Below are 15261 nucleotides of genomic sequence, written 5' to 3'. Positions count from 1 at the left end.
ATTTATGTTTACCTGATAAATTACTTTCTCCAACGGTGTGTCCGGTCCACGGCCCGCCCTGGTTTTTTTTTTTAATCAGGTCTGATAATTTATTTTCTTTAACTACAGTCACCACGGTACCATATGGTTTCTCCTATGCAAATATTCCTCCTTAACGTCGGTCGAATGACTGGGGTAGGCGGAGCCTAGGAGGGATCATGTGACCAGCTTTGCTGGGCTCTTTGCCATTTCCTGTTGGGGAAGAGAATATCCCACAAGTAAGGATGACGCCGTGGACCGGACACACCGTTGGAGAAAGTAATTTATCAGGTAAACATAAATTCTGTTTTCTTGGACTGCACAATAACTGTCACCAATGGCATCCTTCATTCATCTATATACAGAAAACCCACAGGCAGGTACAGCTACCTCCACAATTCCAGCTTCCATCCCAATTACACCAAACAAGGTATCATCTACAGCCAAGCTATCGGATATCACCGCATTTGCTCTGACACAAAAGACAGAGATCAGCACCTGAGAACACTGTCAGTCATTTAGGCAAAAGGGCTACAGGGAAAGGACAATATCTAAAAAAATCAAATCTGCCCTAAAAACACCACGAGAAAGGCTCCTACAATACAAAGAAAAGGAAAACAAAACAAGAACCCCTCTAGTAGTCACTTACAACCCTACTCTGGAAGGAGTACACAAAATTATTAAAGAGCTACAACCACTAATTTCAGAGGACCCCACACTCAAAAAATATTTCCTGAACCCCCCATACTAGCATTCAAACAACCGCCTAACCTGAGACAGAGATTGGTCCGCAGCAAATTAACCACAGAACAGAAGCTTACACAGAATGGCACTGCACGATGCAACAAATCACTCTGCAAACTGTGTCAACATATATGTGACAACAACACAGCCAGACACAACAACACATCATATAATATTAAATGATCCTATTTGTGCTCATCTGCTAATGTGGTGTACATGATACAGTGTACAGCGTGTGACACAGGTTGCTATATTGGAGAAACTGGCCTAAAACTGCATCTCAGAATGAATCTACACAGACACTCGATCAAAAACCACAAGGAAAATGAATTTCTCCAACATAGGTGTGTCCGGTCCACGGCGTCATCCTTACTTGTGGGATATTCTCTTCCCCAACAGGAAATGGCAAAGAGCCCAGCAAAGCTGGTCACATGATCCCTCCTAGGCTCCGCCTTCCCCAGTCATTCTCTTTGCCGTTGCACAGGCAACATCTCCACGGAGATGGCTTAGAGTTTTTTTGGTGTTTAAATGTAGTTTTTATTCTTCAATCAAGAGTTTGTTATTTTAAAATAGTGCTGGTATGTACTATTTACTCTGAAACAGAAAAGAGATGAAGATTTCTGTTTGTAAGAGGAAAATGATTTTAGCAACCGTTACTAAAATCGATGGCTGTTTCCACACAGGACTGTTGAGAGGAATTAACTTCAGTTGGGGGAAACAGTGAGCAGACTTTTGCTGCTTGAGGTATGACACATTTCTAACAAGACTTGGTAATGCTGGAAGCTGTCATTTTCCCTATGGGATCCGGTAAGCCATTTTTATTAAATAAGAATAAAGGGCTTCACAAGGGCTTTAAAGACTGGTAGACATTTTTCTGGGCTAAAACGATTGATTTATAAGCATTTTTAATAGTTTATAGCTTTGAGGAGTTATTTTATTCTTGGGAATTATGTTAAAGAAACGGCAGGCACTGTATTGGACACCTTTTTCACTGGGGGCCTTCTCTAATCATAGGCAGAGCCTCATTTTCGCGCCACTAATGCGCAGTTGTTTTTGGGAAGCAAGGCATGCAGATGCATGTGTGAGGAGCTCAGATACATAGAAAAAGCTTTCTGAAGGCGTCATTTGGTATCGTATTCCCCTCTGGGCTTGGTTGGGTCTCAGCAAAGCAGATACCAGGGACTGTATAGGGGTTAAATATAAAAACGGCTCCGGTTCCGTTATTTTAAGAGTTAAAGCTTTCAAATTTGGTGTGCAATACTTTTAAGGCTTTAAGACACTGTGGTGAAATTTTGGTGAATTTTGAACAATTCCTTCATACTTTTTCACATATTCAGTAATATAGTGTGTTCAGTTTAAAATTTAAAGTGACAGAAACGGTTTTATTTTAAAATGTTTTTTGTACTTTGTTATCAAGTTTATGCCTGTTTAACATGTCTGAACTATCAGATAGACTATGTTCTGTATGTGAGGAAGCCAAGGTTCCTTCTCATTTAAATAGATGTGATGTATGTGACAAACAATTTAGAGAAAATGATGCCCAAGATGATTCCTCAAGTGAGGGGAGTAAGCATGGTACTGCATCATCCCCTCCTTCGTCTACGCCAGTCTTGCCCACACAGGAGGCCCCTAGTACATCTAGTGCGCCAATACTCCTTACTATGCAACAATTAACGGCTGTAATGGATAATTCTATCAAAAACATTTTAGCTAAAATGCCCACTTATCAGCGAAAGCGCGACTGCTCTGTTTTAGAAAATACTGAAGAGCATGAGGACGCTGATGATAATGGTTCTGACATGCCCCTACACCAGTCTGAGGGGGCCAGGGAGGTTTTGTCTGAGGGAGAAATTTCAGATTCAGGGAAAATTTCTCAACAAGCTGAACCTGATGTGATTACATTCAAATTTAAATTGGAACATCTCCGCGCTCTGCTTAAGGAGGTGTTGTCTACTCTGGATGATTGTGACAATTTGGTCATTCCAGAGAAATTATGTAAGATGGACAAGTTCCTAGAGGTCCCGGGGCCCCCCGAAGCTTTTCCTATACCCAAGCGGGTGGCGGACATTGTAAACAAAGAATGGGAAAGGCCCGGCATTCCTTTTGTCCCTCCCCCTATATTTAAGAAATTGTTTCCTATGGTCGACCCCAGAAAGGACTTATGGCAGACAGTCCCCAAGGTCGAGGGGGCGGTTTCTACTCTAAACAAACGCACTACTATCCCTATAGAAGATAGTTGTGCTTTCAAAGATCCTATGGATAAAAAATTAGAGGGTTTGCTTAAAAAGATGTTTGTTCAGCAAGGTTACCTTCTACAACCAATTTCATGCATTGTTCCTGTCACTACAGCAGCGTGTTTCTGGTTCGATGAACTAGAGAAGTCGCTCAATAAAGATTCTTCTTATGAGGAGATTATGGACAGAGTTCACGCTCTTAAATTGGCTAACTCTTTTACTTTAGACGCCACTTTGCAATTAGCTAGATTAGCGGCGAAAAATTCAGGGTTTGCTATTGTGGCGCGCAGAGCGCTTTGGCTAAAATCTTGGTCAGCGGATGCGTCTTCCAAGAACAAATTGCTTAACATACCTTTCAAGGGGAAAACGCTGTTTGGCCCTGACTTGAAAGAGATTATTTCAGATATCACTGGGGGTAAGGGCCACGCCCTTATTCAGGATAGGTCTTTTAAGGCTAAAAATAAACCAAATTTTCGTCCCTTTCGCAGAAACGGACCAGCCTCAAGTTCTACATCCTCTAAGCCAGAGCGGTAATACTTCTCAAACCAAGCCAGCCTGGAGGCCAATGCAAGGCTGGAACAAAGGTAAGCAGGCTAAGAAACCTGCCACTGCTACCAAGACAGCATGAGATGTTGGCCCCCGATCCGGGACCGGATCTGGTGGGGGGCAGACTTTCTCTCTTCGCTCAGGCTTGGGCAAGAGATGTTCTGGATCCTTGGGCGCTAGAAATAGTCTCCCAAGGTTATCTTCTGGAATTCAAGGAGCTTCCCCCAAGGGGGAGGTTCCACAGGTCTCAATTGTCTTCAGACCACATAAAAAGACAGGCATTCTTACATTGTGTAGAAGACCTGTTAAAAATGGGAGTGATTCATCCGGTTCCATTAGGAGAACAAGGGATGGGATTCTACTCCAATCTGTTCATAGTTCCCAAAAAAGAGGGAACATTCAGACCAATCTTAGATCTCAAGATCCTAAACAAATTTCTCAAGGTTCCATCGTTCAAAATGGAAACCATTCGGACAATTCTTCCTACCATCCAGGAAGGTCAATTCATGACCACGGTGGATTTAAAGGATGCGTATCTACATATTCCTATCCACAAGGAACATCATCGGTTCCTAAGGTTCGCCTTTCTGGACAAGCATTACCAGTTTGTGGCACTTCCATTCGGATTAGCCACTGCTCCAAGAATTTTCACAAAGGTACTAGGGTCCCTTCTAGCGGTGCTAAGACCAAGGGGCATTGCAGTAGTACCTTACTTGGACGACATACTGATTCAAGCGTCGTCTCTACCACAAGCAAAGGCTCATACGGACATTGTCCTGGCCTTTCTCAGATCTCACGGGTGGAAAGTGAACGTAGAAAAAAGTTCTCTATCTCCGTCAACTAGAGTTCCCTTCTTGGGAACAATAATAGACTCCTTAGAAATGAGGATTTTTCTGACAGAGGCCAGAAAATCAAAACTTCTAAGCTCTTGTCAAGTACTTCATTCTGTTCTTCTTCCTTCCATAGCGCAGTGCATGGAAGTAATAGGTTTGATGGTCGCGGAAATGGACATAGTTCCTTTTGCGCGAATTCATCTAAGACCATTACAACTGTGCATGCTCAGTCAGTGGAATGGGGATTATACAGACTTGTCTCCGACGATACAAGTAGATCAGAGGACCAGAGATTCACTCCGTTGGTGGCTGACCCTGGACAACCTGTCACAAGGGATGAGCTTCCGCAGACCAGAGTGGGTCATTGTCACGACCGACGCCAGTCTGGTGGGCTGGGGCGCGGTCTGGGAACCCCTGAAAGCTCAGGGTCTTTGGTCTCGGGAAGAATCTCTTCTCCCGATAAATATTCTGGAACTGAGAGCGATATTCAATGCTCTCAAGGCTTGGCCTCAGCTAGCAAAGGCCAAATTCATACGGTTTCAATCAGACAACATGACGACTGTTGCGTATATCAACCATCAGGGGGGAACAAGGAGTTCCCTGGCGATGGAAGAAGTGACCAAAATAATTAAATGGGCGGAGACTCACTCCTGCCACTTGTCTGCAATCCACATCCCAGGAGTGGAAAATTGGGAAGCGGATTTTCTGAGTCGTCAGACATTTCATCCGGGGGAGTGGGAACTCCATCCGGAAATCTTTGCCCAAATAATTCAATTGTGGGGCATTCCAGACATGGATCTGATGGCGTCTCGTCAGAACTTCAAGGTTCCTTGCTACGGGTCCAGATCCAGGGATCCCAAGGCGACTCTAGTGGATGCACTAGTAGCACCTTGGAGCTTCAAACTAGCTTATGTGTTCCCACCGTTTCCTCTCATTCCCAGGCTGGTAGCCAGGATCAAACAGGAGAGGGTATCGGTGATCTTGATAGCTCCTGCGTGGCCACGCAGGACTTGGTATGCAGATCTGGTGAATATGTCATCGGCTCCACCATGGAAGCTACCTTTGAGACAGGACCTTCTTGTTCAAGGTCCGTTCGAACATCCGAATCTGGCCTCACTCCAACTGACTGCTTGGAGATTGAACGCTTGATTTTATCAAAGCGAGGGTTCTCAGATTCTGTCATTGATACTCTTGTTCAGGCCAGAAAGCCTGTAACTAGAAAAATCTACCATAAAATATGGAAAAAATATATCTGTTGGTGTGAATCGAAAGGATTCCCATGGAACAAGATAAAAATTCCTAAGATTCTATCCTTTCTTCAAGAAGGTTTGGAGAAAGGATTATCTGCAAGTTCTTTGAAGGGACAGATTTCTGCTTTATCTGTTTTACTTCACAAAAAGCTGGCGGCTGTGCCAGATGTTCAAGCTTTTGTTCAGGCTCTGGTTAGAATCAAGCCTGTTTACAAACCTTTGACTCCTCCTTGGAGTCTCAATTTAGTTCTTCCAGTTCTTCAGGGGGTTCCGTTTGAACCCCTACATTCCGTTGATATCAAGTTATTATCTTGGAAAGTTTTGTTTTTGGTTGCAATTTCTTCTGCTAGAAGAGTTTCAGAGTTATCTGCTCTGCAGTGTTCTCCTCCTTATCTGGTGTTCCATGCAGATAAGGTGGTTTTGCGTACTAAACCTGGTTTTCTTCCGAAAGTTGTTTCTAACAAAAATATTAACCAGGAGATAGTCGTGCCTTCTTTGTGTCCGAACCCAGTTTCAAAGAAGGAACGTTTGTTGCACAATTTGGATGTAGTTCGTGCTCTAAAATTCTATTTAGAGGCTACAAAGGATTTCAGACAAACATCTTCCTTGTTTGTTGTTTATTCTGGTAAAAGGAGAGGTCAAAAAGCAACTTCTACCTCTCTCTCTTTTTGGCTTAAAAGCATCATCAGATTGGCTTATGAGACTGCCGGACGGCAGCCTCCTGAAAGAATCACAGCTCATTCCACTAGGGCCGTGGCTTCCACATGGGCCTTCAAGAACGAGGCTTCTGTTGATCAGATATGTAAGGCAGCGACTTGGTCTTCACTGCACACTTTTACCAAATTTTACAAATTTGATACTTTTGCTTCTTCTGAGGCTATTTTTGGGAGAAAGGTTTTGCAAGCCGTGGTGCTTTCAATCTAGGTGACCTGATTTGCTCCCTCCCATCATCCGTGTCCTAAAGCTTTGGTATTGGTTCCCACAAGTAAGGATGACGCCGTGGACCGGACACACCTATGTTGGAGAAAACAGAATTTATGTTTACCTGATAAATTACTTTCTCCAACGGTGTGTCCGGTCCACGGCCCGCCCTGGTTTTTTAATCAGGTCTGATGATTTATTTTCTCTAACTACAGTCACCACGGTATCATATGATTTCTCCTATTCAAATATTCCTCCTTTACGTCGGTCGAATGACTGGGGAAGGCGGAGCCTAGGAGGGATCATGTGACCAGCTTTGCTGGGCTCTTTGCCATTTCCTGTTGGGGAAGAGAATATCCCACAAGTAAGGATGACGCCGTGGACCGGACACACCGTTGGAGAAAGTAATTTATCAGGTAAACATAAATTCTGTTATTGTACCCCTGTTGGTCATCACTTCACCCAGACTGGTCACTCCATCCTTAACCTCAGGATTAAAGTTCTTAAAGGGAATTTCAAAGACTCTCATGATCGAAAGACGTTTGAGATGAAAATGATCACACATTTCAACCCCAGTAATGAAGGACTTAATGCAGACTCTGGCTTTCTCACACACTACCATAACTTTCTATAATATCTCATCTTATTGTCCTATATTGGTTTATTTTTCCTTTTGTTTTTCCTCTCATCTTGCCCATTTAGTCTCCTCTGTTTATTTACTCTTTCTGGCTATTCTCAGCTATATTCTCCTTCAGACACATACTCTGCTTTTTATGACACCCCTCTCACCCCCTCCCTCCCTTCCATTTGTTGTATGTGATGTGTATCTATATCAGATTGATCAGTATTGCTTCAGACCTGAGGAAGAGAGGAAAACTCTCGAAAGCTTGTCTTTGAAATATTATGTTAGTCCAATAAAAAAGGTATCACTGCATACTGCAATTCTTTGTTTTTTGAGCATCTTATCTATTGGACTAACACAACTAATCCAATCTTCACTATATATATACGTGTGTGTTAAAAAAATAACAGACATAAACTCCTAACTGATATCCTAATTATTTTTGTATTAATTGTAATTATTATATTTGTATTAATACTATATTTGTTCCAATGCAAATGTGTATAACTCTTTTCTGAAGTTAAGTTGCTCTTGATATGTGCAGCATACAATCCACCTCACCAAATATGGGGTATAACTCAACCTCATCCGTACATCATAGGGTCATAAAAGCCATGTCTCTTATGAATAACCTCCCATTCCTATGACTTAAGCTGATATGTCATTATAATGACTATAAATAAACAACCTAAGGTTATCTCTTCTCCATTGTTACATACCTGACTACGGGGTATTCGCATAAAAGTTAAAAAAAAAAAATCACTTTTACATATTCCATACATAAAGCGGTTTGCACATATTCAACATTGCTCATCTTAGGGACATATCAAATATAAGCATATGGGTTTATAAAAAATACAACAAAATACCTTATATAAATATCTATCTTTATTGGTAAAAATAAAAGAAACATGCAGATTCACTTTGGTGAACACATTTGCAACATTGGAAATAAAGACACATAGTTATGAGAACACTTTAAAGTTGCAGATAGATCATCTCCAAATGATTTGAAAGTTAAAATAGTTGATTGGACACAAGCGGGTAGGTACTCAAATAGATTGTTGGCACTTCGCCAACATGAAAAATTGGATACACCAGCTAGAATCCCTTCAACCAAAGGGGTTAAATATTGACCTTGATATACAGGGATTTATATAAGCTATTTTGTTTTTTATAGACCCATATAATTATGTTTGATATAGCCCTATGATGAGCAATGTTAAAGATGTACAAACCGCTTTTTTTGCCCCACAAGAGAATCCATACACAGAGTACTTTCACGGACAATCTGAGGGGTGTCTGGATCATAGTGATTTCACAAACCCGGGAAATTTAAAAGTTAACAGACGGGACCTTTTTCTTTTAGAGCGCTTTCGAGATTTCTGATGGTTTTTAAACCCAATACTTTCTTGTAAGTCTATTTTATTTGCTCTTTTTTACCTGTTTATTACATTTCACTTGATTCTGGTTGCACTGTTGGTTTCTATGTTATAGATATAACTTGTCGTGAGTATCCAACCCTTTTATTTGCAAAAAGCAGCAACATAGTGTTTCAAATAAAGAAGACTGGGATTTTGTTTTTTTTTTTTGTTTTATTTACTGAATTGAACTGACATTTATTTCTATTTACTATCCTTTGGTATCGGTCAAACTTTTTTCTCGATCATACACAGAGGATTATATATATATATTTATATACAGATATATATATATAGATATTTGGTGATATTGTTTAAGGTACACGTGTTAAAACTTTAGCTCCCATATGTGGATTTAACATTCTTTTAAATAAATGTCATGTCATGCAGAACCAGTACAGGGTAAATTGGTGTACAACAGATTTGCTCCTGCACAGGTCATGCTTTGGGCACTGGATATATGAACTTTCATCAGTATATAGCAGTATCTGTGTGTCTATGCATGACAATGGGGGTTAAAGTATTTGCTAATATTTAATGCTGGCAGCTTGTGTCATGTATGTTGTAAATTAAAAGGAACAGTAAAGTGGTTTTTTTTTTTTAATAATCAGAAATGATTCACTGCTCTGCTAAAGATCTGCATGTACAGTAAATGTTTTTAAAGTGTCTGAAAACCTCTTGAATGTTGTTTATATCACTCCCTTTGCTGTGGCCAATAGGGCCAGATATTAACAAGCCCTGCACATATCAATCAATAACTGGGCATTATGTAGGAGTCTCTGTGTTCTGCCTTCCACAGAATAATCTCTGAGTGTAACATAACAGGAACAGCAGGAAATATAAATTATGGCGGTACGTTGCAGTGCTGTTTAACTACACATAATTAAACGTTTTGTGGCGCATGATATGTTTACAATCTCATAAATACCTGGGCTTGGTGTATATCTGCTGCATCATGCAGATCTATGTATGGCTGGAGTGACCAACCAGTACCCAAAATGCAGTTCTGTTACTTATCTGTCCCCACTACCCATTTTATATTACTCCTCTATCAGGACTCAATTACAACACACATTAGTCTATAGTCTTTTTATATTGCACATAACTGACAGCACTTGCCAAAGCCAGCACTAGTTTATAGAAGCAGCATCAATACCCCAATGGCACATGCTTGTCTATGCACCCACCTGAATCACTCTTGATACCAATGAGCCACTTTCATATGCTCATATGAACAATTAGCGGCACTCTCCTTTTACAGATGTTGCCACTAATATTATTTATTAGTTTGTTTTGTTGTTTTTTTTGCATCCCCTAAAAATATTTCTGAGGATGCCCATGAAGGTACCAATTATTTATTTTCCATTTTTATTATATTTAAAAAGATATATTGAAGTTGCAGGTCAATGAGTTATTTTAGGGAACATTTATGTCATATGGGGTAAGCGACAAGATTTAACCTCTGTGTCAATACCACATTTATTAGAATTATTTAGTTATCATTTCTGATACTGGTGAAAATTGTGCACACTTATTTTTTCTCTTTTTATTTAAAAGACCAGTAAATACAGTAGTTTTGCATAATGAACAAATGCACATTTCAAAGTTATGTCTATTTCCACTCCCCCTGTATCATGTGACAGCCATCAGCCAATCACAAATGCATGTACGTATATTCTGTGAATTCTTGCACATGCTCAGTAGGAGCGGGTGACTCAAAATGTATAAATATAAAAAGACTGTGCACATTTTGCTAATGGAAGTACATTGGAAAGTTGTTAAAAATGGCATGTTCTATCTGACTCATTAAAGTTTAATTTTGACTTGAATGTCCCTGGTAGAAGTTGTCTAGAACAATTCCCACAACTATATTCACAAACGCTAGGATTGACTATTGAAACAAATAAAGGGGACTTTCATTCATGAAGTATGATACTCCATGTAGAAATCTCCTTTATTTGTCTCAACCGATCGGCGATTTTAACTACTTACAAAGCCCACAGCTAAAAAAAAATTTTGCTAAGAGGTGACGTTTTCACCTCTTAGCCAATAGCAGTGCGGTAAATTTGGCTTGGCGCCTATGGGAGCCGGATTTACCGCACTGCTATTGGCTAAGAGGTAAAATCGTCACCTCTTAGGAAAAAAATGTAAAATCGCTGATCGGTTGAAACAAATAAATGAGCTTTCTACATGAAGTATTTTATACTTCATGAATGAAAGTCTCCTTTATTTGTTTCAATAGTCAATCCTAGCGTTTGTGAAATGCTAGGATTAAATTTCACTTTTAATTTGATTCAGAGAGTGCTAACTTGTGTCTGAGCTTGCCAGAGATGGGCAATCTTTATTTTGCTGTAAAATTAAATCTGTTCCCCTAGAATAATTTTGTACACTGAGTTTTTAATTCATGATAATGCAGTATCACAAACAAGTCTATAGATCTTAATAACTTAAGGAAATACATGTTATTATATGTTATCCTTAAGCACATTGTTTTTAAACAGGTAGTTTTTATATATATAATAGTATTTTTCTATAAAAACAAATTATCTAAATACGTGGAAATGACATTTTACCAAATTAAAATAAGATCATCTCTATAAAACTGTGTGACATACTTTTCAGGAAAATGAAAGGCTTTATCAACAAGTCAAAGAACTCCAATTAAAGAATAAACAGGATGAAGACAGAATGTTTCAAGAAAATCTTTCATTGAAGGCTGAAATTGCTTCTCTTAGGTATGAATGGTTGATAAAAGTAATGGTTTTGGTTTAGAATTATTACTGTCATGCTAAACCTAAATGATTTAAAATCTGTAATAAAATGTGTTTACACACAGGAAATTATGCTAATTTGTAATAAAACTAAGTTTTTATTATCTCACCATAAGGACTAGAGCTTTTGTGACGTTCTTTTTGGTTCCGTTGTCTTATGATTCCTTTTTGGCTTGAAGCGTTTTTTGTTTTATTTTGCATTCGTTGGGTTCTCCAAGTAGAAACCATAGACCTATTAGCACTCAGGGCCTGAAGTTCTTATTTCTGGTGAGATTTAAGACGTCTTGTCAGTAATGTGAGGTCCCTCAAAAAGAATAGATAAGGCAAATGTTATCTTTGTTGTTTATGTTGCTGTGCTGGGTTCTGGATGTGAAATAGAAATACATGCATTAAAATATACTACTTAGGCCCTAAGTCTTATCCAACAATTTATCTCATTTATATTGTGCATACAGTAGAACAGCTTCTTTTAAAGTGTATAGTACCATAACTTCCCACTCTAACTGCTTAGTTTTGTAACATTTATGCAGTAGGGTTAGTGTTGTGCACTTGAAATGCATTTTACGTTGGTTTTTTTTTATATACAGTACACATTTTTGTTTAAACCTTAAAACATGGGAATTTTGGAGTGCAGACATCATAACATGTTGGTATTTAGCTGTCAGTGTACAACAGCTAGTCACCATCTGTTTAATTCTCTGAAAATTAGCATATAATGTATTCTTCTTTATTATAGAAAGGAAGGGTATTTCATTGGTAAAGGAACATTGATATATTGTTTTAAGCTGTTCATCCCTTCTGATAAATTATGTTTTTGTTATGAAAAGTTGTTTGGACAGCTTTGCAAAGTTCCATGTAATACTACAATATACTAAAAATTGTATGGTTCTGTGTATTTATTTGAGAAAGGTATATTCTATGTTCTAACACTATTTTTTCCCTTCACTGTCTCCCCTCTCTGTTGCATCTCTCCCACTTACTGCATGTCATCTACCTGTAGGGTTTCTATGGAGCCTTCTAGCCAGGAAATGGTAGTTTATGACATGTCATTTCGTATGTTACCTCTGTAATTACCTTGTATCTATGCCTCTGCAAACTGCCCCCTTATCTCAGTTCTTTTGACAGACTTGCATTTTAGCCAATCAGTTCTGACTCCTAGGTAACTTCATGTGCGTGAGCTCAATGTTATCTATATGGTACACATGAACTAACGCCCTATAGTGGTGGAAAAACTGTCAAAATTAATTCAGATTAGAGGCGACCTTCAAGGTCTAAGAAATTATCATATGAGCCTACCTAGGTTTAGTTTTCAAGTAAGAATACCAAGATAACAAAGCAAAATTAGTGATAAAAGAAAATTGGAAAGTTGTTTAAAATTACATGCCCTATTTGAATCATGAAAGTTTATTTTATTTATGTTGTCAGATTTACCTAGTACTTCTTAATCTGTTAAAATCAGAACAGCTAAAAAGTTAATTACAAATTTGGATTCTAACTCCTCAGATTAGTCTTCTGAGGGAGAGGTGATCTCAGATGACCAGAAATCTGTATCAGATCAGGCTCTTCTCCCTTTATGTTTTTAAATTGAATCTGAGAACTTTATAAAGAGAGGTCCTTAGGGGCACAAGCGCCTAAACCTGTGGAAGAAAACATCTGTTAAGCAAATGGATTTAATTTTCATACCAGCAGTTAAAACCCCAGAAGTATTTCCTGTTCCTGAGGCAATCACTGAAATTATCACCAATGAGTGGTCTAAACCGAGTATTCCATTTAGCCTATGTTCTACATTTAAAAAATGCAAGGCCCTCGAGTACCTCCACTTGTAGGCTTCGAGATTGAACGGCAGATTTTAAAGGGATTTTTTCAGTTAAAGGGACAGTCAAGTATAAATTAAACTTTCATTATTCAGATAGGACTTTTAATTTTAATCGACTTTCCAATTTACTTTTATCATCAAATCTGCTTTTTTCTCTTGGTATTCTTAGTTTAAACTAAACATAGGTAGGCTCATATGCTAATTTCTAAGCCTTTGAGGGCTGCCTCTTATCACATGCTTTTAAAATCTCTTTTCAACACAAAGAGACAGAAAGTACACGTGGGCCATATAGATAACACTGTGTTCAGGCACAGGGAGTTATTTAAGATCTAGCACAATACAATGCTAAATTTAAGACAATAGATAATAAACAGTCACAGTCATGTGATCAGGGGGCTGGAAGAAGGTTCCTAGATACAAGGTAATCACAAAGGTAAAAAGTACATTAATATAACTGTGTTGGTTATGCAAAACTGGGGAATGAGTAATAAAGGGATAATCTATCTTTTAAAACAATAACAATTCTATGGTTGACTGTCCCTTTAAGTTTGTAGAAACCTTAATTCAAGCCATAAAACCTGCCTCCATAATAATTTATCACAAAGTTTGGAAGGTTTATTTGTCTTAGTGTAAGAAGAATACCTTTAGTTGGCATTCATTGCAAAGTCCTAGAATACTGGAAATTTTACAGGAAGGTTTAGATAAGGTTTGTCTCCCAGTCCTTTTAAAGGGTCAAATTTCAGCTCTGTCCTATTTCACAAAAAGATTGTAAAACTTCCGAACCTTCAGAATTTCGATCAGTCCTTGGGTTTGGATTCATCCTGTTATTAAGCCTTCTCTTCCCCCAGGGAATTTAAATTTGGTTATTAGAAATCAACAAGTTTCTCCTTTTATACCAATGCATGCTTTAGACATCAAATTTCTTTCTTTGAAAGTTTTGTCCCCTATAGCCATTTCATCAGCTTGAAAGGTTTCTGAGTTGTCTGCTCTTTCTTATTACTCTCCTTATCTTATTTTTCACCAAGATAAGGCTGTTTTAACGGCACATTTTAATAGAAACAGAACAAACAACTTTGGGTAAGAAATCAATCGGGAGATAGTAATCCCTTCACTTTGTTCTAATTTTCAAAATTGTAATATAATACTTCTACATAATTTGTATGTAATAAGGGCTTTAAACTTGTATATTCAGGCTACAAATAACTTCAGACAATCATCTAATCTTTCCATTCATTTTTCAAATAGTCGTAAAGGACAAAAGGTAACAGTTGTCACAGTAGCACCTTGGTTAAAGATCCCTGATTCATAAAGCTTACTTGGAGGCAGGCAAGCCTCCCAAAAAATGTATTACAACCCAGATCTGTTTCCATCTTGGGCTTTCAAAAATGGATTCTGTTGAACAAATTTGCAAAGCAACAACTTGGTCATCTTTACATACCTTTACTAAATCTTATCATTTTTAAGTTTTTGCTTCTTCAGGAGCAGCCTTTGGTAGGAAATACTACAGGCAGCAATGTCTGTAAAATAAGGTCCGGACTTTTTCTTCAAAATGTTTTTCTTTTGTCCCTCCCTTCATTACAAGTGGACTCAGAGGCGTAACTAAAAACTTCAGGGTCCGGTGCAAGAATCCATGAAGGGCCCCCACCCGTAAAAAGCAGCATAGTTGTTTTTTTTCTTAAAATGGGCATGTATGAAATTTCCTATGAAATCATAGCTGCACATATAGGACTGTTGTAACTCTCTCATTTGATCAGCTAGCTCCCAGTAGTGCATTGGCGTTTCTTTAACAAAGGATATAAATAGTAGTAATGCACTCTCTCTTCAGCTGTAGATGGCAAGCAATTGAAAAACACATATGCTGCTTGTTACTGGCATCTACAATAAGCTAAGTGTTAGCAGTGTAGTTGATTCAGAGCTGACTTAAAGGGACACTGAACCCAATTTTTTTCTTTCATGATTCGGATAGAGCATGCAATTTTAAGCAACTTTTTAATTTACATCTGTTATCATTTTTTTTCATTCTCTTGATATCTTTATTTGAAAAAGAAGGCATCTAAGATAAGAAGCCAGCAAATTTGTGGTTCA

General features: G+C 38.5%; 1 protein-coding gene across 1 annotated transcript in view; it reads left to right on the top strand.

The window, feature by feature from the left end:
• The window catches only part of CEP162 (centrosomal protein 162), a 450005-nt gene that overhangs the window by 283198 nt on the left and 151546 nt on the right, over window positions 1-15261 (top strand). The window contains exon 17 of the mRNA XM_053710490.1: window positions 11212-11324. Coding sequence (XP_053566465.1) covers window positions 11212-11324 — 113 coding nt within the window. The remainder of the gene's footprint in view (window positions 1-11211; window positions 11325-15261) is intronic.

The sequence above is a fragment of the Bombina bombina genome, chromosome 4, assembly GCF_027579735.1.
Source record: "Bombina bombina isolate aBomBom1 chromosome 4, aBomBom1.pri, whole genome shotgun sequence".
NCBI classification, from domain to species: domain Eukaryota; kingdom Metazoa; phylum Chordata; class Amphibia; order Anura; family Bombinatoridae; genus Bombina; species Bombina bombina.
Note: the sequence above shows the minus strand (reverse complement) of the source record. Positions and strands in the feature narration are given on the sequence as shown.